This window comes from Carassius auratus, chromosome 6 (assembly GCF_003368295.1).
Source record: "Carassius auratus strain Wakin chromosome 6, ASM336829v1, whole genome shotgun sequence".
Taxonomy (NCBI): Eukaryota; Metazoa; Chordata; class Actinopteri; order Cypriniformes; family Cyprinidae; genus Carassius; species Carassius auratus.
Window position 1 is genome coordinate 21,338,789 of NC_039248.1, and position 24,229 is coordinate 21,363,017.

The 24,229-nt window shown below is 36.8% G+C and overlaps 3 protein-coding genes across 10 annotated transcripts in view; 1 reads left to right on the plus strand and 2 right to left on the minus strand.

The window, feature by feature from the left end:
- The window catches only part of ddr2a (discoidin domain receptor tyrosine kinase 2a), a 31,148-nt gene extending 29,314 nt beyond the window's left edge, over positions 1 to 1,834 (minus strand). Inside the window, exon 1 of one of the 3 annotated variants that reach the window (XM_026265514.1) lies at positions 957 to 1,834. The gene's annotated coding sequence lies outside the window, so the exon portion shown is untranslated. The remainder of the gene's footprint in view (positions 1 to 956) is intronic. The other 2 variants (XM_026265507.1, XM_026265500.1) reach the window with 2 other exon arrangements.
- Positions 1,835 to 2,864: 1,030 nt separating this feature from the next.
- Positions 2,865 to 13,581, minus strand: LOC113101026 (UDP-N-acetylhexosamine pyrophosphorylase-like). Of its 3 annotated transcripts, XM_026265520.1 has the most exons (11): positions 13,445 to 13,581; positions 12,515 to 12,807; positions 11,342 to 11,546; positions 10,270 to 10,445; positions 9,830 to 10,002; positions 6,591 to 6,784; positions 5,968 to 6,108; positions 4,802 to 4,990; positions 4,365 to 4,406; positions 3,727 to 3,793; positions 2,865 to 3,580 (listed from the first exon to the last, which is right to left on the minus strand). In XM_026265520.1, exons 2-11 carry the CDS (start codon positions 12,789 to 12,791, stop codon positions 3,488 to 3,490), a joined length of 1,557 nt encoding a protein of 518 aa, XP_026121305.1. In that variant the 5' UTR covers positions 12,792 to 12,807; positions 13,445 to 13,581; the 3' UTR covers positions 2,865 to 3,487. The 3 variants fall into 3 exon arrangements, 2 of the variants coding, with proteins under 2 accessions (XP_026121305.1, XP_026121307.1); XM_026265522.1 differs by lacking the exon at positions 4,365 to 4,406; XR_003289893.1 differs by lacking the exon at positions 2,865 to 3,580 and having other exon boundaries at positions 3,755 to 3,793; positions 4,124 to 4,406.
- A 491-nt stretch (positions 13,582 to 14,072) lies between these two features.
- Positions 14,073 to 23,806, plus strand: LOC113101048 (serine/threonine-protein kinase Kist-like). Of its 4 annotated transcripts, none has more exons than XM_026265523.1 (9): positions 14,073 to 14,758; positions 15,373 to 15,665; positions 16,044 to 16,235; positions 16,415 to 16,509; positions 16,590 to 16,666; positions 16,756 to 16,854; positions 16,946 to 17,034; positions 19,296 to 19,368; positions 20,188 to 23,806. In XM_026265523.1, the coding sequence occupies exons 1-9, from the start codon at positions 14,458 to 14,460 to the stop codon at positions 20,283 to 20,285; spliced, it is 1,317 nt and encodes a 438-aa protein (XP_026121308.1). In that variant the 5' UTR covers positions 14,073 to 14,457; the 3' UTR covers positions 20,286 to 23,806. The 4 variants fall into 4 exon arrangements, with proteins under 4 accessions (XP_026121308.1, XP_026121319.1, XP_026121313.1 ...); XM_026265534.1 differs by having other exon boundaries at positions 16,946 to 17,023; XM_026265528.1 differs by having other exon boundaries at positions 16,946 to 17,023; positions 19,296 to 23,806.
- The last annotated feature ends 423 nt before the right edge of the window (positions 23,807 to 24,229 follow it).

Here is a 24,229-nt window from a genome sequence, read left to right on the forward strand (position 1 = left end):
CAGTCGTACAGTGGAAGGATATACAATACCTCAAAATTACTTACGTTACATTTAAAAATGTCATAACAAGTAACAAACAAATCAGGTTTTCTCATAAACCAATCTTATCGAGGTGATTTTTAGAAGATGTATGAAGTCAGTTCACCTCAAGTTCACACAGGTGGTCCTATCAACCAACAACAGGTGTAAATTCATAATTTATGATGATTATACTAAGTTTGAAAAAAAGTCTAAATAATTGGCGTCATAATTTGGAACAGTGTGTTTCATAAACAATTCACATTTTGCTTAAAATGTGTGTTTATCAAAATATTGACAAAAAAAAAAAAATCTTTTTAACTTTCCAAATACTTTTTACAGATATTTAAGTCATTGTACATCTATTTGTGTGCGTGTGTGTATCACAGCCACCATTCAAACTTAATTAGAATTAATAGTTATTAGCGTACCTCAAGTTAACTTACAGAAGGTTTTTTAATGCAAAATGTTATTCTTAATCTGACAACTATGAAAGGGGCTCATTTTTTTATTTTACAAAGCTGGTTAGAAAAGGAAAAGGAAACAAGAGGGATACAGTCCTGAGGGACAACAGGAGGAACAAATAGGTTACAGTAATGCATAATTTCCGAGCAAAATCCAGTATTTTGATTACACCTTCTTGAAATTTAACAAGCTAGAACATACGATAACTACCTTGTTAAAAAAAGTCAATTCAGAACAGCTGGTTCTCTGGATCAAGTCGCTCTGCTATCCGCTATTTTAGTCTGCCATGCAAACAGTGGCTGTCCTATGCAAGTTTTTAACAAAAAGACAACGGAACAGCACTAATACACGTAGTTCTAACGCCATTATAATCAGTCATATACATATTCGCTTGAATCAAACAAAGGAAATGATCGAAAGAGAAAAAAAAAGAAGATAAGAAAAGAAAGAAAAGAGACATTATGCAAACTTACTGCTTGGGCTGCTGTTTTCAAACCATTTGTCCAAGGATTTCTTAATTCCAAGTAATGTGTGGCAATCAGGAGGATAAAAACAAGGCTTTTTCTTTCACTCCGAACCTCTCTTTCAGATCTCACATTCAGGCACAGTAAGCTGATGTAAGACACCGCTGGATGAGGGGAAAAAAAGAGCAAGAGCGGGGGAGAGAGACGGAGACAGAGAGAGAGAGAGACGAAAAAAACTAACATTCTGAGGATTCTTGGGGAAAATGCCAAAAGTCCCAGAATTCTTCGTGCCATACAGAAGGTTTCAATTAAGTCAGACTCCTGTGGCCAATCGGAGAAGATTTGGAATATTCTTTCTTTCTATTTATTTATTTATTTTTTACAGTCCAACATCATAAAAAAAATTCTAAATCCAGGACAGCAAGTATTAACTTTAATGTTTTCAGAATGTCCTGAATATTTTATGTGCATATGATCTTAGTTATTTTCTTTTGCCATGTGTTGGCCCTCACTACTGGTAGTGATTTAACATTTATTGAAGGCGCAGTGAATTTTTCTTCCCCTGTGTACGTTTCTTTGCATTTATTGTCCTGTATTTTGCTTATAAAAAGTATTAATTAATTCTTGGAAAAGTATGGATAGGGTGGGAGCTGTAACCACAGCTAGATCTAGTTGTAACGGTTGTCGTAACTGTTGTAGCTGTAACTGTTCATCCATACAAAGTGTGATTAAAATACCCATTTTTTACCTTCAAAAAGTGATTTAAGTGATTGTTAGGTAGTTTTCAAAGACTTGTGTGAATTTAGTTTGCTTTCCCTTTAAATCCCTCCTCCATCTCTATACAGGAAAATCATTCTGCAAGATAATGAGAAAAGCAGTCCCAGCCTTTTCTCTCCTTTTCTTTCACCATTAGCTTTGGCTAGAGGCAGGATATTCAATTATAATTTATAGATGGAAAACTGATACAGAACTATTGTTATAGTGAAGAAAAAGCAATACAAATTCAAAACTTCTCCACTGATCTGAAGAAACACGGCCTAATTTGATTACCACTAAAAATCAAACAGTTTCCCAAAATTAAAAGCCTAAAGAACGGCTCCTGAGCAGCTTGTCATTATCCAAAACCACCAACAGTACATTATTTGCACTAACCCTCGGCCTGGGATTATTTACCTTCCTCAAGTACAGAAAAGTGACAGATACAAAGAGATCCAGAATGTGGATCGTCTATATTTGAACAATGAACTTTTGTGCAGGCAACCTAGTTTTAAATCTTAGAGGCCTTCCATTAAATATATCCTCATGATTGCAACACTGCACATTACTTTTCCAAGAAATTATTCTCTAATTTCTGAGCTTTGTTTATACAGGGATTGAGATTGATGGGCCTACAGTAGGTCAAGGCATATTTCTATTCATTTCTTCACTACAGCAATGAGACAAAGGCTGTCCAAATTCAACCATGTGATTAGTGTAAACAGATACACTTCAAAATGTTTTAAAACCTTTCTCTATTCAGCTTATTTTTGTATTAGGGTACAATGAAACCATTTCAGAATTCCTTGAGAACCAAATTAGGTGGCAGGAACTGATACTTTTATTGGCAGTTGAAGGCAACACGTATCCAAGAATTCCGAGAAAATGTTTTCAATGTATCCAAAAGGCAAAAAATACCACGCTTAAAAAAAGATTTTGAAATATGTCTGTTTATAGTAATCACATGCTTGAAACCAGGAAGCATTTGTCTCTGCTTTAATGTGAATGCGAAAATTGCAGCAATTTTCTCAAATGCCAAATTATATGTAATGCAATTTTCCAATTTCCATGCATCTTGTGCAAATGTAAGTCAAGACATTCCTATAAATGGTAACTGAGGAAAGTAAGTATACAGAAATTAAAGTAAACAAACAATGAATTATCCGTTGTGATAAATTGTTTTATACATGGATGTGCACAATCAAACATAGATGGTGCAGACAAAGGCTAATCAGAAAAGTGGAATGGTAGACTGTGAAAGAGAGAAGGTGACTCAAAGTGCACACTTTCTGAAGCACTGTTATTGGCAGCAACAGATTCCAGCCAATCAGAATCTCTCATAAACCCTGTGCTGGAAAATCTGATGCAATGTCACATTCCCACTCACTTTTTCTCGTCGAAAACATACCTGTCAAAAACAGACATCCAGAGAGTAGACCAAACTTTGATTTTACATGTATCTACATTTTCAGAGTGGAACAGATTAAGCAGAAATGGCTAAAATCTCTGTTTATCATTTAATACATCCATATAGAAACTGAATGGTTGAACTCATAAGTTCAAATTCCAAAAAAAAAAAAGCTCTGCACACTGATATAAAAATAAGTCTTTGCAAAATAAATAGATTTTTAAAATGATTTGATTGTGATTAGCCTACTGGCACCCTTCATTCATTTTATTGCACAAGAATGGCACGGTTTCCTCCACCCTGGCAGGAAGTGAGATGAAGATGAAGAGATAAAGAGCCTTCATTTTGGTTTCAAGTGCAGCAACTGGCTCGAGGTTCACAGGCCGTTCTTCACAAGCTCGCGGACGCCGTTCTCATCGATGACCAGAGTGGGCTGGAAAGCTTTTCCATTTACAAGATGCTCCAACCCCTTGGAAATAAGACAGGCTATTCATTTTATGAAACAGGAACTAGCAAGTATAATATGAGGCTTAAAATGTTTTCTTTTCTCCTTGCACCTGAACAATATATTAGATCAAAATATTTTAAATTAAAAGAGGCATTTGTGACTCTTACCTCACCACCATAAGACACAAGAGGAGAGATCTCACATTTGATTGGCAGGTCTGTTCCATCCTTCAGGCTGTGGCACCAAAAAGAGTTATAGATTTTATATGCATTGCGTTGCCAGATCAAGCATTAATCATGACATATGATATTAAATTACTTTAGAGATCAAATCAAGTAAACATAAAACTTTAGTTTAAACTTACAAATAATAATAATAATAATAATAAGATATTTTTGCTTCAGAAAATCAAACTAATTCAACTACAAATGATTCACCCTTTAGTTGCTGTTTAGATCACCACAATCAATGCAAGCACAATGCAAACTATTAAACTATCCATTTAAATATTCATGCTACAAAATTCTGTCATTTTGTAGATGAGGAAAACTTGATTATAAGCACCTAAACCAGATTATGTGTTATAATGATGAGAAGCCTTGTTCCATTTAGCATGCCTGATTCCCATTTCCCATCATGCATATTATTCTGCCCATTAGTAGCTGCTGTTTGGGTCAGTCGCCAACCTTTACCACGGCCATCTGGGATTGGACACCTCCTCCAACTGAGCTCTAACAGCTACACGGAATCTACTAAGAGCAAAGCCCCATCACCATGCACTACATACGACAGTGAGAATAGTTACTTCTGGCTGACTTCAGGAGTGACTGTCCCTGCTGGTCCAGGTCTAGAAATGTTACACAGGAAATATAGTGTGGTTACACTATAACTGAAGATAAAGGGGAGTTGAACTGAACACAGGTGGGAAGGAAATTTGGGATTAAAGAGAGACTTCATCTGGAAATGAAAATTCTGTTGTCATTTACATACCTTTGTGTTGTTCCACACCTGTATGCTATTATTTTTGCAGCAGAACACAAAATGAGAATCTTCACAGAGCTCTTTTCCATACATGAGGTGATTACTGTTAAGATGCAAAAATTATCAAATAAAGAGCTGTGTGATGATTCTATAGAATTTTTGTATTTGTGTTATACTGCAAAGATAACATCCTACAGTTTTGGCAAGGCACCAGGGTGAGTAACTGATGACAGAATTTTCTTTTTTGTGTACATGTCTTACCTGGGTATAGCAGGTATAGGGGTTCCATTCTCATCAACGAAATGTCCTCCTGCATTTAAGATCCAGCGGTGATGCAGGGACATGAGGGCCTGACGGGCTGTAGTGGGGTTGTCCTTCCCATCCTGACTGTCTGCATTTTTCAATGGAGAAAACTCGTCTTCTCTCAGAACTTCATACACCACAAATGTTCTGCCATACACAAAAAATTTTTTCAATAAGTTATAGCTTCTAGAACAGGACTGAAGCAAAGTTTGAAACAAATATTTAGGTTTTCCAATAATAGTTTCATTTGTATCCAAAAAAATAAATAAAAGATGGAAGTGCTTGAAATTTTGATTTGCTTTGGATAATTTTAAAGGGACAGCTCACCCAACAATGAAACCTGTCAAGACCTTAGTTCATCTTCAAAAAACAAATGAAGATATTTTTGATGAAATCCAAGAACTTTCTGACCCTGCATAAACGGCAACGAAATGTTGTAAGAGCATTGTTAAAATGGTCCATGTGAAAACAGCGATCCAATCTTCATTTTAGGAAGCTATGAGAATACTTTTTGTGTGCAAAGAAAACCAAAATAATGAGTTTATTCATCAATTCCTTCTCTTCTGTGTCAGTCAACGTAGCTCCACACAAGGTTGAACCACTGATGTCACACGGACTATTTTAATGATGTCCTTACTAGTGTTCTAGGCCTTTAACGTCTCAGCTGCATTACTGTCTATACAGGGTCAGAAAGCTCTCGGATTTCATCAAAAATATCTTAATTTGTGTTCCGAAGATGAACGAAGCTCTTACAGGTTTGGAACGTCATGAGGGTTAGTAATTAATGACAGAAATGTCATTTTTGGGTGAACTATCCCTTTAAGCCAGTTTACGCAATATCATTTTAAACTATTCAGCATACAGAACAGATGTTATGAATTATATTCTTGTTTTGTATAGGATTAGCAAGGGTGTCATTCAAAAGCTTTGACATTTGGAGGCTTTTTTCATTTTAAGAGGAATTTTAGAGTGACATGAGTACACAGCACTGTCTACACACTGTGCATATTGTATAAAACTTGTAAAATACCTAAAACACCTATGAAACAGGTGTAAATGAGGACCCTTCCTGCCAAAGGCACACATACTAAAAACAGGAATGGAAAAAAAGTCTGGAGACTAACTTGGCAAACTGGAATATGTCGAAGACAAATTTTTCCATCTTAATCCCGTTGGGTTTGTCAGGTTTGATTAGCTGTCCTTGTGTGTTCACAAAGGGGATTTTTTTCTGTGCCACATGGTGTTGCAACTGTGGCTCGTGAGTCCTAAAAGTAAGATATAGAGGTATAAAAACAGAGCGATGGACAGGCAGACAGTAACAGACAGAAAAGTGAAGCATGTTCTTTCAGTTAAAATTTCATAAAAATGACAATAAGGGAACACGTCTGGCAAAGTCATCTGTGTTTAAAATACCAGACACTCAAAAACTGCAGATGTTCCTCTTCTGACTTTACCTCATTCTCAGCGCACATTAAAGTCAGCTCCATCCTGTCTAGTATTTACAAGATGGCAAACCTCATTGGAAATAGCTCATAGAAATAGCTGTACTGTTTAATATGTAACGGAGATCCCTGCCTAGCGACTAAATATCATTAAACAGCTCCTAAAGCTGTGATTCAGAGATGATTCACCAAAAACTAACCTACATACTTCGCCAAAAACTAATTAAAAATATTTTTTGAAAACTACGGTGTCATTAAAAGCGGACTCGTACAATGCATGAAGCCCTCTCTGAAGATGGACTAACCTCACGATCTCTTTGAGGAACGTGAGGGTGAAGAAGTGATTAGCTATGTTGCCGGCGTTGAACAGTAGTCGTCCATCAGCGCTTCGCTTCTCTGCTGTTGCCAAGGTGATCTCGCTGTACTCCACTACTTGATAACGCCCATCCACCTTACAGACCACACCCACTGCCTCTGTTGGATTGGTCTTCTCCACAACCTGCCAATCAGAATCAGTGGATGAATGATTGAAAACAGCACAACATTCATTTTTGTCAGTATCAATGCATTCAAAACTTTCCTGCACAGGCAATACCATGCAGATTCACTTAGGTCATTTCCCTCATTTTATTTTTGAGAACTTCTTTTTAGATCATCTAGTGCTGCTCACTGTAAAATCTGTAGTAATGATCACTTTACTTACAATAATAATAACATTACAGTTAAATATAATCTAAATGTAATCTAAAAGCACTTAATATTCATCAAAGAATAATGGAGAAAAAAAAAAGAAAAACAGTTTTCACAAAAATATTAAGAAGTACAACCATAGATAATAATAACAGGATTTTTTTTTGACACCAAATCACTATATTAGTTTTATTTCTAAAGAATCATTTTTTAAATAATCAATTTGCAATGACACTGAAGACTGGAGTAATGGCTGCTGAAAATATAGCTTCGCCATTACAGGAATAAATTACATTTTAAAATGTAATACATACATTTTTTTTTAAATGCAATAATATTTCCAAATGTTACTGTTTCTACTGCATTTATTATACATTTAAATCAGCCTTAGTGAGTGTTTTGATGTTTAAATTCACTTTTCTCATTTATTGCGATTTACTTTTATAGACATTTATCATTTATGGTTGTAATATGAATAAAGTATAAACCTTATGTGTATGTGTGTGTGTCTATGTATGTATATATATATATATATATATATATGAATGATGGTAGTTAAATCAGTTAGCATTACAAGATATCTTAAAAAAAACAATTTACTGAAACAAACCCTGTAAACTCGTTAATGATTTAATTTGTGCTGAGTTTATCAGATGTCATAAAAATTGTATCACATCAACTGATAACAATTTGCAAGCACATCAACTACTAAGCCCAAGTCTAAAACCATTTGATAAAGAAGTCTTTTTAACATTTAAAGGAATTTATGTTGGAAAGACAAATCGATACTGAAATGTCATTTCTGTGCAAGTACTAAACTAGCTGCTGTGTTTGCCTGAGGTCTGTGCTAAATTACAGCAGAGGCAAAAGCAGAAAACCCTTTCCATTCATCTGAGTAACAAATTATAAACTTCTGGGTTGATGACGGGTTAGCACTGGAGGGAGGCATCGAGCTCAAGCCACTTGAAGTGCATGCTTCAGAAATTATGAGGGGTGGGTGGGTCCAAATATTCTTACCATCGTTCCCCTGTCACGCAGGAACTGTTTAATTGCTAGCAGCTTCAGAGAGCTCAGTATTCAAAAGCAGCTGTTGAGTATTTCTGTCTGAACCAAAAGTCACATGCAAACACTTTCGTGAATCACTTTTTTGTTTGCTAACGATTCAGTTTGAGAGGAAGCTTTCTGTTTACACTGTGAATTAGAAGACCAAGACCTCGCTTTAAAAACAAAACAAAAGTAGAAAGAACAGCGAGAAAGAATCAGAATCAAAAGCAGAACATGAGATTACTCTCAAAAATGAGATAAATGGGAAATATTGGTCCAGACATAAAACAAGCACTTCCAGATTTCATTAAATACTATTGTCATGACATCACTAACGGTCACACAAGAAAAACATGTTGAGTTTCACTCTTGTGTGCATCATTTCATAATTATAGTCAGATACATTTTTAGCATATTGCATTGGATATCTGCATTGTTACGAACCTCTTCATTCCTGAAAATGTAAACAGGAATGTATGCGAGTAGGTTCGACCTGGTAATCTGCTTTCCATAGCATCATAATAACCACTATGATACGTCAAAACTGAGGCTACACATGGCTAAATTAATTGGGATCCTGCATCACCAGGCTGCTTATATAAGAGTTTTAAAGGCAATTTAGCTCCTGACTGGAGACCATTTAAAAGGTCCAGAATAACCACTGTTCCTTGTAAAAGTATTTTTCCTATTTTCTTGCTGTTGTGTACGCAGACTGCAAAAGTACATGTGAACAAGTTACCTGAATTCACACTAAAAGAAACCCCAATGAACTGCTGTAGGATGTGCGGCTAAGTGCAGGGTCCCATCAAAACATTCCTAAAGTAAACATCATTAAACAAAAACCATTCTCTTAAAAAAAAAAAAAAAAGAAAGAAAAAAAAAAGCTTGTGGTCTAAATTTTTAATTTAATTGATTAAAAATACAGTTAAAACAGTAATAGTGTGAAATACTAAAACCATTTACAACTATTTTACTTTATGTAAAAAATCATTTATTCCTGCAATAAGTAAATCTTGAATTTTCATCAGCCATTTCAGTCTCTAGTGATGTGGTGCCCAAGAAATGTTCCTTATTATCATCAATGTTAAATTCAGTTTTTTCTTCCCCACAGGATTTTTTGATGAATATAATGTTCAAAAGAACAGCATTCATTTCATACAGGAATCTTTTGTGACATTAGGTCATTACTGTCACTTTTGATCAACTGAATGTGTCCTTGCCAAATAAAATGTAATCTAATTTCTTGATTCCATTCTTTGAATGGGGTATACGTCGAAAGTCACCTGACTAAACCCTGAAAAAGGTCTCATCGAACATATTGAGTAAAACAGCTCCATATTTAACAAAGTATATGCAAAACACTTGACGAGACCTGTTTTACAGAATATGGAAGGCTGTTGCGAAAAACCCCCATAGTGTAAATTCCTGCATATACTGTTGTTATCCTGAGCAGCTGCTCCATCTAGTGGACTAACACAAAAGGCTTTGTTTTAAATATGTGACAAAGCACTTCTGAATTAATAATTATATATTAATAATAATAATAATAAATTACATAATATAATAAATTCAAATAGAAATACACAAGAAAATAGCCGAGCCAGGGAATCTACCACAAATATATATATATGTAAAATAAATGTGTTTAGATAAGGTGCACAAGCTTAATGATGGCACTGATGAAACATAACTAAGTTTGTGGATTTATGAACAAATTCAAAATAGAACTATATTTGCATAAAGCGTTTTGCATTATGTATAGAAGAGGAAATACTTGCAAGGTTTAGGGCTGGGCATGTTAAGGACTGACCTTTGCACCGCAATCAGCTTTTTTCAGTGTACAGAAGCCAATGAAAGCAGGGTCGGCCACTTTCACAAGAATGTTGTCTACACAGTAGACGTGGATGTAGGAGATTCCTCTCGTCTCCATGTCCTGCACAATATTCTGTGTCCCCAGAGCTCTGTACAGGCCCCCGTTTCCATCTGAATATGAAGATTCACAGAAAATATACTAGTTATGAATTTCTAATTATGTATCTTAGCAAGCTAACTTTAAGGCTTTCTTTGGGATATTTTTAATGGGTTTTAGAAAAGTGTTTTTTGATTAAATAAGGTCAGTGGTTCAGATGACTTGAAGAGGCTTTGATGTTTTGTTCAGCAACACGCATTATTTATAGGCATTCCTCATATGTGAAGTTACTTAAAGTTGTCTATACAACTAGAGATACTAACCTTGCGCTAAAAACATACCTGGTGCCATGGACAGTTTGCCTTTGCCCTCTAGAATAATTTTCCCATTAAAGTCCACAGCTGGAAGCATGCCTTGCTGAAAGAAAAACACATTCTCTTCCTTCAGGCCGAAGTATTTGTGTTGCATGAAAAAATCTTTGGTCATGTCCATTGTCCTGCCACTTGTCATAATGTACCTGATGAATCAAAACATTGATCATGTCATTGCAAGACCAATCTCTTGACAGAATCTTAGCTTAAAGTCTAATGTTTTTGAAAGGAGTCTTGCTCACCAAGGCTGCCGATTTATTTGATCTATTTTCAAATGTAATTTACTCCTGTGATCTGAATTTCCGACAGCCATTACTCCAGTCTTAAGTGTCACATGATCAGAAATCATTCTAAAATGCTGATATGGGTGCTCAATATTTTTATTCGTAATTTAATTTCTTAACATTATCACATGCTTATTATTTTTGTAAAACCATGATACATCATTTATCAAGATGAAATACAAATTTATAAAGTTTCTACTGCAACAATTAAATTAATGCATAATTTTTTTTTCCTCAAAAAACAAAAATGACAGTATTAGCATGTTTTTTTTCTGGATGCTAAGATAATGGTAAAATTATGGTGTTCTTTAAAGTATATTGTCATATGAACATGGCGATCATACATGGACACAGTTATTATCTGTCTTTGAATAATGAGCTATGATTAGAGCTGATCATTGGGGCATCATGTGTCATGAGTCAAAGGTCAATTCTGCTGGGCAGAGATTGGCTCTAAAATTCTCTTTCTCTTGAGGTCTGACCTAGTTCCTCAGGAAATCATGCTGTTATGTCAGCCTGATTTCACACTGACTAAACCATGTAATGACATTCATAGCGGGGAGGTCACTTGCATTACGGTAAGTGGGGAGAAACTTCCTTTAGATCAAAACAAATCTGGTAATCCAAGCAATTAGACTGAACAATCATTGACTCAAACTACTTCCTTGGGAATTTGAAATGGTTGTCTATGGCTTCAAAAGTCGAGTTAAGTGCACAGTAACAGAATACATTTGAATTGTGCTTAATGATCATCTTACCATGGAATACAACACTTCCTTGAGTGCTGTTTTTCAGCGAGCTGTTCCAGTCTTCTGATGCGCTCCGCCTGGATCTGAAAGAGGGTTTTGTGAGAGGGGAGGTACACGTCATACATGCCTTTTGGATATGATACACCCAGCCGAGTCCCTTGCCCTCCAGCCAATAGAAGAACCCCCACTTTGTTCTCTGATATACAGCGAAGGCCTGTGTGGAATGATGGGAGGTTAGGTCTCTTTAGCAAACAGGTGTTAAAACCATGTCATACAATTCAGGGAATAAACAAACATCGGTCATTAATCCCATAACATCCTTAAAGTAAAATATGCTACATTAATGTACAAATGAAAATTAACTATGGTGAGAAAACAGACGGATGCTGTAGGTTTAAAATGTCTGAATTCTTAAGAATTCAGGAATCTTGTGTTTAATTATTTGCAGAGAACAAGGGGCCTGGTTTATCTACGATAAATTACTGTTATGCTAAATGTTGATGAACTGAACATGCTAAAATATGACTTTTATGTGATATATATATATATATATACACACACACACACACACCAAATTTTTTTTCATGTGGTCTGATTAAAGATGATGTGGCTCTAAATGAGCTCAGCATGACTTTAGCAAAGCAATTACGTCAAATCTAACCAGGACCAGATGTTTTTATTCTGTTTTGAAGCATCCTCACCCAAAAACTGGAGTTCTGGGACAAAACAATGTTTGTTCAAATCTGAAACCTATTGTTATTTCAATAACCAAGCGCCTTTTCAGACAGACTCTGGGTAGAAATCCTAGGCTGTTGATTTCTTATGTCTTGGGGATCATGATTTGTCTAAGAATGGTTTTCTGGGGTCCATTTGGGTGGAGAAGACATTGCATCACTCATGTTTTGTTGTGCAATATTTTCTTACCAACTTTTTTGTCTGCTTAAAGACTTAAAAGAATTACTAGATCACATGTAAGTTATAATCCTAAATTAAACATATGCTGTTAAGTATTTGAAGTTGTTTAAAACAGCCTTTTATATAAATTCCTCTGCCTGTCCGCTTGGTCAGACTGGGAAACCAACTGACTGACCAGCTAAACTCCAGCTTGGGATGGCACAGAACACAAAATAATGCATGAGATGGACTAGGAGTGCTGTGAAACATTAAAATATCCCAACTCACCCTCTTCTTCCCATTCTTTGAGACGTTCCCGGTCACGTGTTACGCTTCCCAAAACTTCTCGGGGCACCGGCTCCATTCTGGCATCCACCTTCTCCTGTGAGTTCTGCCCAGATGTCTTCATGGCAGTTTTAAAGAAGTTATTGATCTCCATGAAGTTCAGGCTCTCCAAATCAACAATCATTTCAGCTTGTTCCTCAGGGCTTAGCTGGTCCCAATATTGGAGAACATGAGACTGGCCGGCTTCAGCGAGTCTCTCAGCCAGTTTGCTGGTGTCCATGCTCTTTCCTTTAGATCTGGATCAGTCAGAGATGGACGAGAGGCAGAAGCAAAGTGACACTGATTATCCATGAGTCTCGCAAACAGATCTACCTGTCTTACCCCACCCATAAATTGATAACTACTCTGTGTACGTGCTCAGTCGAATAAACACGAGGTTGGCTAAGTCTAAGGTCAGGTGTGATCTTTACCTCTCTACAAAGATCAATATAATTTTTAATTGGCTGGAAGACAACATAAACCATTTCTAATCAATCGAAGGCCTACTGGACCGTAATCAAGTTTGATAAAAGTCTTACACTCCCCCCATTCCTGACGAAAGATCACAACTGCTGCAAAAATTCTTATACGCTTCATCTCGTGCCTACTTGTTCAACACTAATCAATGAAAACACCTGGTATATTGACAACAAGGAATCAATGTTTATCATAGCCATTCATCAAAATAATCATACTGTCTTTAGATGTAAAAGCCCGTAAGAATTACCCATATCTAGCCCACATTTGCCTTCAAACACAAATCGACTGTCTGATAAAACTGTCTTTGATTCGAATTGCGTGGCGGGACTGTCGCATGAACCCCATCCTTGACAACAGTAACGTACAGCGAAATGTTTTCTGATGGAAAATTTTACAACATCATAACATTCTTACCTTTCGAGCAAGTGCTGACCACTTAGTACTTCCCTCTTACATCAGTAGGACTAAAGACACGGCTCAATCTATTGAGAGCACCGCCTTCACTGCCCACTGTGCCCAGGATCCTCCTCCGACATCCGTCACAAACTGACGTGGCAAGACACACGGAAACGCGCTTCTTTCCACACCCATTTTCCAGCAAGCTCCACCTCCATCGGACAATGGGCGGGTCCAAACTGGCTCCCTGCAGTCCGTGAATAGACAGTCGAGCTGTCATTCATATAGTCGTAGCCAATTGTGAAACAGAGATCAGGCCGAGCGCGGGACTTGCTGAACAAGAAGGAAAAAGGCAACGGCAAAATACTATTTTTTTCTTCTTCAGTTTTTATTCATTCAGCCTTTTCCAACAGAACCTGGGATGAATTAACCTACGTTTTTCTTGTTGGGGTTTTTATTTTAAGGGGCTCCTTGAGAGCCAAATGAAACGAAAAGTAATAATTAATTAAGTAATATGTACTTAATTTAATAGAGTATTTAAAACAAAACTAAACATGGGATAAGCATATTATACATTCCATCTACATACTTAATTTGCTTTACGGTAAAAAAAAAAAAAAAAAAAAAAAAAAAACACGACTTTGACTAACTATGTCGTCATTTCCGGTACCATGGCCACCAAAACAGTGATAGGAATTTGTCAAGTCGGTCCAAAATTGGGTTTTATGGATCCGCTGTATCTTTGAGGCCCCATCTCGGCTTTTCGGATCTTTAAGATGCAACTATGGTGCCGTACTTCTCACCAACTTGAGCTTTTGCTTTGAAATATGGCATTTGAATCCATGTTTGTCAGCAGTTGGTAGTTAGCTGTAAAGTTTGGCATTTAGAAAATCACTATGCAAAGATAAGTTTAGCAAAAAAAAAAAAAAAAGAAAGAAAAAAAAACGTTTCTGCAAAGGGCAACTAATGGAACGAACACTACTTATTATAAACCTGATAGTATTTAGCTCCGATTATTACTGATATTACTCATGGCTTGTAGTTCTGGCTCCAGTGCAAACATGTCCAGTATAAATGTCAGCACACCGTCGATGGCGGTGACAGCAGACACCGTGGATCAGAAGACGTGTCCGCTGGTTTTTGAGATTTACGGAAAGATCTGGAACGTGCAGGCTCGTTTGGGCCAGGGCGTCTCGGCCTCGGTGTACCGGGTGAACTCCGGCCAGGCGAGCTCTGCAGTCAAGGAGTTCCAGCTGGACGCACAGTGCGGAGATTACGGGTACCTCAAGGAAAGCTCTGTGCTGGAGAAGATTCAGGGGCATAAAAATATCGGTAAACCACACAGGGATCAAGACAAGCTGACAAATACAGAATTAAACCAGGTGGCCAAGAACCACTGCAGACTTTCTTGAGGGGCCCATTATGTCTTAAAATTATTTATTTATATTAGCATAATCTCAATTAAATTCCATAAAAATAGAAACGTACGACATAAAACTGACATCATATAGTTGATTTTATTTACAACATTAGTATCAAAGGTACATATCAGCTTAGATATGGGGATAAATGGAGTCAGAAAAGTAGAGAACCACTGATTTAAATAACTCTGCCCTTTTTTGTTTTGCTTTTTTAAAATCATGCCCAAAAGTAAATTTCTTTTAAACTGATGTTCATTTCATTGTAGTCAATTACTGCATGACACAGAAACAACTTTCAAAAAATTCTGGACTAACATTATTTGGGTCCTTTCTACACTGCGACCGAAATTAGTAGTGCATGTTTTCAGTTTTTACTCTATTCTTTGACACAGAGCTGTAATCTAGATTTTCAAATTTCCCGGTTCCATTTGTGTTATTTCATTTGTTTGCCATAGTGCTCATGAGTCCTGGAGATCCAAATGCTGTTTCAGTATTATAACGTAAACGTTGGCATTTTCTCTCTAGTGACACTGTTTGGAATGTTCACCAATCACAACCCATTTGGTGTGGCCACTCATTGCCTGTTGTTGGAGCTTTTGGATGTGAGTGTGTCAGAATTGCTGGCCAGGGTGAGTAATCAGGGGCATTCCATGTGGTTGATTCAGCACTGTGCCCGTGATGTTTTGGAGGCCCTTAACTTCCTGCACAGGGAAGGTTATGTACATGCTGACCTCAAACCCCGCAACATTCTCTGGAGTGCTGATGACGAGTGCTTTAAGCTCATTGACTTCGGCCTTAGCTTTAAAGAGGGACACCAGGTGAGGACTTGATATGTTTTGCCTCAGACACCCAATCATTAGCTGTCTGAATTTATTGACATACACTACCATTCAAAAAATTTGGGTTCTGTATAATAAAAAAATGAACTCTCCTAAGTTCACCAAGTGTTCGTTTATTTGATCAAAAATAGTTGAACAGTAATATTAAAATGTATTTAATTCCTGTGAAGTCAAATCTGAATTTTCAGCCTTTTCATTATAAACTATGATCCTTATAAACCATTAATATGGCTGTTATATATAAATCATTACAATATGCTGACCTCAAACTTTTAAATGGTAGTGTAGTATTAATGTGCCTCAGTATTTAGAAACAGGTTGGCAGTGAGCCTGAGGGTTCTTGTCTGTCTCTTACAGGATGTGAAGTACATCCAGACGGATGGCTACCGGGCACCTGAAGCTGAGTTGCAGAACTCACTGGCCCAGGCAGGTCTGGAGAGCGGCTCTGGCTGCACAACTGCTGTGGACCTGTGGAGTCTGGGAATCATTCTTCTAGAGATGTTCTCAGGAATCAAACTGAAAGGAACTGTGAAGTCTCAGGGATGGAAGGTCAGGTGATACCCAAGCAGCTGTGAAGCAGTACTCCACCATGAATATGACCTTAAATCTTTAATGTTATGTGAACTGTAAATCTTGAATTTGTGTCAGTTTTCTCTAGAGTCTACTTTTGTTCATGCTGTTTCGACCTCTTATGCTTGCTAAGACAACATTGTGTTGTGTCTCTCCAGGATAACAGTTCTGCAGTAGTAGACCATATCTTTTCAAGCAATGCTGTGGTTTACCCGGCTATCCCTGTTTTTCATTTGAGGGATCTGATCAAAAGGTAGCAAGTAACCTAAGCAGTGTACCAGTGTGTTCTTTAAACATGATTAAAATAAGTTATATGTGTCTTTATATTCCCAGTATGCTTCACAATGACCCTAAACTGAGAAGCACAGCTGAGGCAGCATTAATCAACCCTTTCTTCAGCATTCCCTTTGGTTTGTATTAATCCACATCTGAAACAATGCTACATTGCCCAGTATTTGGTGTTAACACTTTGTGAGTGAGGAACTGCTTTGGGTTTTAGCACCTCATATTGAAGATTTGGTTCTTTTGCCTACACCTGTCTTGAGACTACTAAACGTAATAGACGACAGCCACCTGTATAACGAGGATGAGTATGAGGGTGGGTCTTTGTCTTTGTGTTTTCTTTATAATAAATATATTTTCTCCATGCTTTCCATCCCACAGTGACATTTATTTCTTGGTTTTCTTAGATATAATAGAAGATATGAAAGAAGAATGTCAGAAGTATGGCACAGTTGTATCCTTATTGATCCCAAAAGAGAATCCCGGTAAGGGACAGGTGAGCAAAATGGAATTTCAGTATCAATATATATCATATTTCAGAATAAATTTTAACATGAATTTTCACCTAATAATTTCAATATATAGAAAGTGTTCATTATTTGAAAGACTGACACGATTGAAAAGTAATGATACCTTGCAGTTCCGTTAGTGAGTCTGATGTACATTCGACAACAGTTCAGACTCTGAGAAAGATTCATTAAATTGATTCAGACCGATAACTTGTGAGTCGTTTTGACATGCGTATTTTGGATTAATGCACGCAAAACTCTGGGTCCTGACAACCTTCCTGGGCGCTTACTTAGAGACTGTGCAGTTGAACTCACTGATGTCTTACAGGCTGTTGTCCCCATATGCTTCAAAGCTACCACCATCATTCCAGCCCCGAAGAAGCCATCTCCATCCTAGTTCAATGACTACCGTCCTATTGCACTTACTCCTATTCTCATGAACTGCTTTGAACGGCTAGTCATGCACCATATCAAGTCTGCCCTCCCCCCCTCTCCCTTGACCCCTTCCAGTTTGCATATCGGTCCAACTGCTCGACCGATGAAACCATCGTCACTGCGCTCCACTCAGCACTCACACATCTTGACAAAAAAGACTCATAAGTCATAATGCTTTTCATAGAGTTTAGTTCAGCATTCAACACAATCATCCCTCAACAGCTCATTCACAAACTGTTCCAGCTGGGGCTCAACACTTAACTGTGCAACTGGCTGTTAGACTGTCTGACTGGAAGACCTCAGGCAGTACGAGTCGGCAACAACACATCCAGTACCATCACACTGAACACTGGGGCCCCACAAGGATGTGTGCTGAGCCCCCTCCTTTTCACTCTGCTGACCCATGACTGCACACCATCACACAACTCCAACCTCTTCATTAAGTTTTTGGATGACACAACTGGATGTGCACATCACAGAGGACCTCTCCTAGACTGAAAACACAGCAGCACTGGGCAAGAAATCACAGCCGCATCTCTACTTCCTCCGCAAAGTGAGAGGAGCCAGAGCCCTGGCCCCCATCATGTGCACCTTCTACAGAGGCACTATAGAGAGGACCCTGACTAGCTGCATCACAGTGTGGTATGGCACCTGAAACGCGTCCTACCGCAAAACACTTCAACGCATAGTGAGAGTAGCTGAGAAGATCGTTGGTGTCTCTCTCCCCTCCTTCCGCGACATTTACGGAACCAGTCTCAAACGCAAAGCCCTCTGCATTGCAGGTGATCCCACCCACCTGTCATACAGCTTCTTCAGTCTTCTGCCATCAGAGTGAAGGACAGCTTCATTCATCAGGCTGTCAGGAATCTGAACTCCCTCAGACCTTGCCCCCCTTCTCTTCTTTTGCCCCAGGCACCATTGAACTCTGAACCCCACCCCAGCTCCTACATGCCCAGGTCCTTCCACTTCCCCCTCCCACTAACAAACTGTGACCTGCACCAGACAGTTTGTGCATTATTGGTCTACTCACTACAAAAAAAAAAAGAACTTGTCTGTCAATTTAATCAGACCGAATAAGCTCTTTTGCACTACAATCACTTTATCTGTTTGATTACTTCACTGGTTTGCACTCTATCTGTCGTGTACTGCTTTATTTAACTTTGTTTATTTTTTACATGCCCCTATTTGTATAGTTGTGTATATATATATATATATATATATATATATATATATATATATATATATATATATATAATGTATGTATATGTGTGTATCTGTATTTTATGCTCTACTGTTGGTCTACTGTTATTTGTAAGCACCAAGGGTCTGAGAGTAAGGCAGTTTTAATTATCTGTATGTATGGGCTGTACATGTGGATGAATTGACAATAAAGCAGACTTTGACTTGACTTGACACATTCATTCATTTATAAGAGTTTATTCTTTTAATTAGACAACACTGTTTACACTGTATGGACACAACAATGCAATAGAAATACTTATCTATTTGTTTTTGTATTTTATTATTTGCAGTTTTAACTACATTACATAATTGTTAATATAATTAAATTAAAAATATTACAATTATTTTATTACTGTAATTTATTATACATTTATCATATTTACAAATGAAAATTATCTGTAATTATCTGTTTTATATACTATCATACCATGACCATCAACTTATCAACTTCACATTTATTTCTGTTTGGAAGCTCACAAAATACAGTTTGTTTTGCCATTCTGATTCAGATTGGAGTGTGCAAGATACTTTATTCAGTTTGGAAGATTTATTATATATCTTGTCTTGGCAGGTGTTTGTGGAGTATGCAAATGCTGGAGACTCCAAAGAAGCCCAGAGATTGCTGACAGGCCGAACTTTTGATGGCAAGTTCGTGGTCACTACGTTTTATCCACTGAGTGCCTATAAGAGAGGTTACTTATACCAAACTGTGCAGTAAAGCTGCACACACACCTCCATACAAAACATGTAAATCACAATCATGTGACTGCTTTTAAAACCTTGATCTGTGTATTATTCTGTTGTACGACCTTTAATACCTACTTGTGTCACTAAGATCAACATTGTTGTGAATATAGGCACACATGCAATTTAACTTGGGTGGAACAAGGAGAACAGTTTTAGTGCCTGCTTGCTACTTCCCTTTTTTACTAAATGATCACACCATAATAAGACTATTATTTTTACCGTGGGATAGCTGGTTGCCAGACATTCAATAAGTATGCTTCCATACTTTTTCATTTTGCTTATTGTATATATATATATATGTATGTATGTTTTTTTGCAGTGGGGTTGTTGCACTGCTTTGGTTTACACTGCCTTTTAAACAACAGATCACTTCAGAGACTAGGTTTACATGCTTTCTAAATGTCTACTATTCCAAAAATGTGTATTTTATGTGGTCTGTTTTCTACCGTTTTTTTTTTTTTTCTCGTTGTTAATTTTAGTGAAGGTATGTAGGCATTTCCAGTAATTATGCACATTATCTATAAACTACTGGCAAAATACACTGGCCTGCATGCACTGTGGCGTGGTTAACATTTATGTTCAACTAGACCGTGAAAGCTGTTTAACCGCATTGAAACTGAAGATGGAAATCTGCAGAGAGAGCACAAATACGAAAGAGCGGGTAGCCTTATGCTATAGATCATTCTTAAGTGACTGTTTTTTTTTTTTTTATTCAGGGTTGACTGGAATGAGACTCCATGTCCAACACAAAAGCCACAATCCGTCTCATCCAAAACCTCTCTGGATATGTTTATTGAACGTTATAACATTTTGAACTAGAATTCCAAAGTATAATATTAGTTGAAGTATAAATTGTGTCTGAAAACTCATCAAAAACATTTCAAGTGGACTTCTTTGGGAAATACTCGAGTATTAAAATGTGTGGTATGTTGTGCAAAGCAACGCAACTCGTACCTTCATGGCACACATACTGTATGTGAAGATTCAGGAGCAAATAATCTACTCCGTATCTTCATTAGCACATTGATAAATAATGCTGTTGTAAAACTCATATTACTATCAAAGATACAGTAACACAAGTTCAAGTCAATTGTATCTGCTGTTTGAATGGATTTTGCTATCTGTACCATAATGATGAGTAATTTTAAAATCGTAACATTATTTAAAAGCTTTTCCAGTTGTGATAGGTATAGTGTTCCTGGTATCATTGATACAGAGCTTTCTGACACAAGCATTTCTTCGTAAGTGTAAGAAGTTACTTCATGAATATCGCCTGATGGTTTTTTCAGTCACCCAGGTTGATTGTTTTTCTTTCTATCGTCCAACAAATGCCATAAAGTCAGTTTTCTCTGTCCTGCAGTCTAGAAATATGACATTGACTTCCAGGGCAGTGAGCTCCAATATGATAAGTGTGCAATGCTGGTTTTCTAGATTTAGATTTTAAAAGAAGGTTTCGACTTTTTTGTGGATTAGATGGCATTATGGCCAATAGTTATTATTTTTATTCACATTCTTTTTGTTGGGAGTGTTTAGGAGTGTTATTGTAGGAAAAGGGCACTTTGGTAATGTATGTTGTTCAGAGTGTGAGTCATTCCAGATCTGGGCTATTAACTAAAGAAATTGTGATTGATCTAGATTTTATACACTCATATCTCTCTCTCTTTCACACTTGCATGTTAATGGTGATGACATTCGAAAGACATTTTGGGAATGGTGAGCAAGAGATCTTTTAGTATCCTGCCCATATGAATCTGGACTGCTGCCATTGGTAAATGTGACTCTTGGAAAGAAAGATTCAGTTGCTAAAACATTTGCACTTGTCTGTCTTTAAATGCACTAGGCGTTGGGTTTCGCTACTAATTGTGGTGTGAGATGTTTGGATAAACGTCCTTAGTACAAAGAGAGAACCTGTATGAGTTCAAATGAATGAATGAAGTATCCTAGGCTGTCTTGTTTTATTTCTCTTCCTGTTTGAGCCAGAGAAAACATGCAGTGAACAAATAATCGGATTTTAGAATATATATATATTTATATAAACAAGAACTTCTCATATTAATTACAAAATGTATTATGATGAAACCGTTTTTTTGTTCTTTTTGTTATTATTATTATGCACATACTGTGTAGGTCTAGTGTTAATCGAGGGAAATTTCTTACATGCAACAGAACATTAAAGAGAAAGGGATTTTCTGTCGTTTTAACAAATGGGAAGATTCCAGTTTGACAGTTTAGCGTGATGTTGAAGTGAAGTCTTCTTAAATGGATGATGAAAAGATTCAAATTCATAGAAGTAAATATTAGTGGATTTGACATAAATGTGACAAAAGCAATAGTCAGTTTAAGTGCATATTGTTCCTGTGAGCCATCATTACTTTAATCCAGCCTGTTATTAATATAAAAATGTTCAAAACTGATCAATTACTTTTTGTTCAAGCAAATAGAGCCCTGAAGCCCCTTCTAACACTTTCAAAAAGCACTTCTGAAAAGAAGATTTCTTTCCATAATTAACTACTGCATAGAACCTGAGATGGGTGTCTGTCAGGGATCATTTCATGCTGCCTTAATTTTTTTGTATGCTGTAATAATATCACAGTCAGTAAATGGTAGACCGTGAGAAAAGTGCCAAAATTGTTTCAAAGCCTTCCTTTTTTTCCCTGCCACCAGCAACCCTGGAGAAATCCCCAAGACTGCAGGGAAACCATATATATACCTTTATCTTGAATTGCATTTAAATGACTTTTAGATGTGTCCAGAAACATGAAAATGTGTTCCAGTTGGATGCCAGAGATCATTTGAACAGTAAAGCACAGTGCTGGAGTTAGGCTGGCCTTTGTGTTTGTGTAGTGAATAATGAACCTTCCCAAGAGAAAACATTGCAGGGTGTAACCACAGATAGACATGAGAGCTCTTTGGGCCTTAATAACTCAAGAAAGGTCGGAGAACTAAATGGCAGCTTGAACGGTGAGAAAGATTTTGAGTTTGTGACTAATAGAACAGACATATTAAAGTTCTAATAGGGAATAGAGAAAATGTACGTGAACGTCCTTGTCTTCTACCATGTTATTTATGATCACAATTTCTTTTGTAACCCTCTTTAAAAATTTATTGGCTGCTATATTGCTTTCAATATTGCAAGAAAGTAAAGTCATATCACATACATCTTCTGTCATGCATATGACCTTTGAATGAAAAGGGCAAGAGCTCACCTGACAGTACAGTCATTTAATGGGGAAGTGTGAACGTTTAAGGCAAGTAAGGTGACAAGGTGACATGAATCGTGTAGAATCAGATAATAAAATATAAGGGTATAGGTCACAGACTAAATATGTGGCTTTGCTAAGGTGAAAAACAATCAAGAAAGTCTTGTATAATAGGAATCAGCGTTTTTTTCTGGCAATGCATTAAAGGATCAGATGTTTAGATGTTTCTTCAAATCACTTGTTAATTGGAAAGCTGAGTAAACGCAACAGAAGCAAGTTTATGCGTGATCTGCTGTTTGCAGTGAAGTCATGGTAACATGCTGACGTCACAATGCATATAGTAATATGATCAAAAGGTTTGTAGAAATAGTGTTTACAGTACATTTGTGGTACATAAGTGCATTACAGTGGTTGAAGTGCAGGGTTTATAGGATCAAAGCAGTTTGGATAATGATGAAAATTCTGATGAAATGTTTTGTATGTAGATTCTATTTATGATTCTTCCCTTTAAAATATGTTTGTGTGTTTTCATCTTTGCCAGTGATTTTATTGTTACTGAAACTATGGATTTTCAGCAGTGAGAATTCCCTTCAAAGCATTAAAGAAGTCTTACAGTCTGATATTTAAATATATATTTAGCTAATCTGTTAGTGTAGAGTTTAAAGACTAAACCTCACTATGACTTTGGTAACAGGATATTAAAAGGAGAACATTTAATAGTTAAGGTCAATAAATAATAATTGAATTATACATCGGAGGTGTGGTGCTGGTGGCTTGCATTACCATTATGTTGCTCCATATTCAGACTATCCTGTGTTCTTGTTAAACGTTCCTAGTTTCTGTTTCATTATCCCTGTGGCTGAGATGTGATTGGGCGAAAGATCATTCTTTGTGAAGCTCAGCCTTAAAGTCCACAATATATGTGGCAGGGAAAACAAACCTAAACTTGAATTTGAACATGCTACAAAATATATAAAATGATCTAATATTCAATGTGAGGATTGAGTGTTTTCCGTATTAGAGTAAAAAGATGCTGGTAGATGCCATTTGTAAAATGACTGTGACATTAAGAGCTCTGGATGGAATGAATAATATTCATGCTTCTCACAATAAAATGTTCATGTCTGTATCACGACCTTGTGGCTTTATTTCATGTTTTTTTTCCCCCCCTCTCTCTCTTTCTCTGATTGGATTTCAACATATGAAGCAGAGCTGCTTCATGACAGAATAGTTGTATTTAAATTCAAATGAGAAATAATGTTATAATGAAAGTGACTATAGGAAACAACATACACACAGGCTACAGACCACTAGATGGCAGCTCTGCCTTTCAGACTGTTCTAGTGTATTGCAACTGCCTTAAAAATGAGCAAGGTTATTGTGGAAACGGATATCATTAATGAAAGTTAAGCAAATTTGCCACTAAATTTATGCACGGCTGTAAAGACATGTAAGAACAACAGGTAACACTTAAAGCCTTTGTGTATAATGCATACTAAAGGGTTATTACAGGGTATAATGCATTAGAATTATTCACAATGTGCGTTATGATACATTT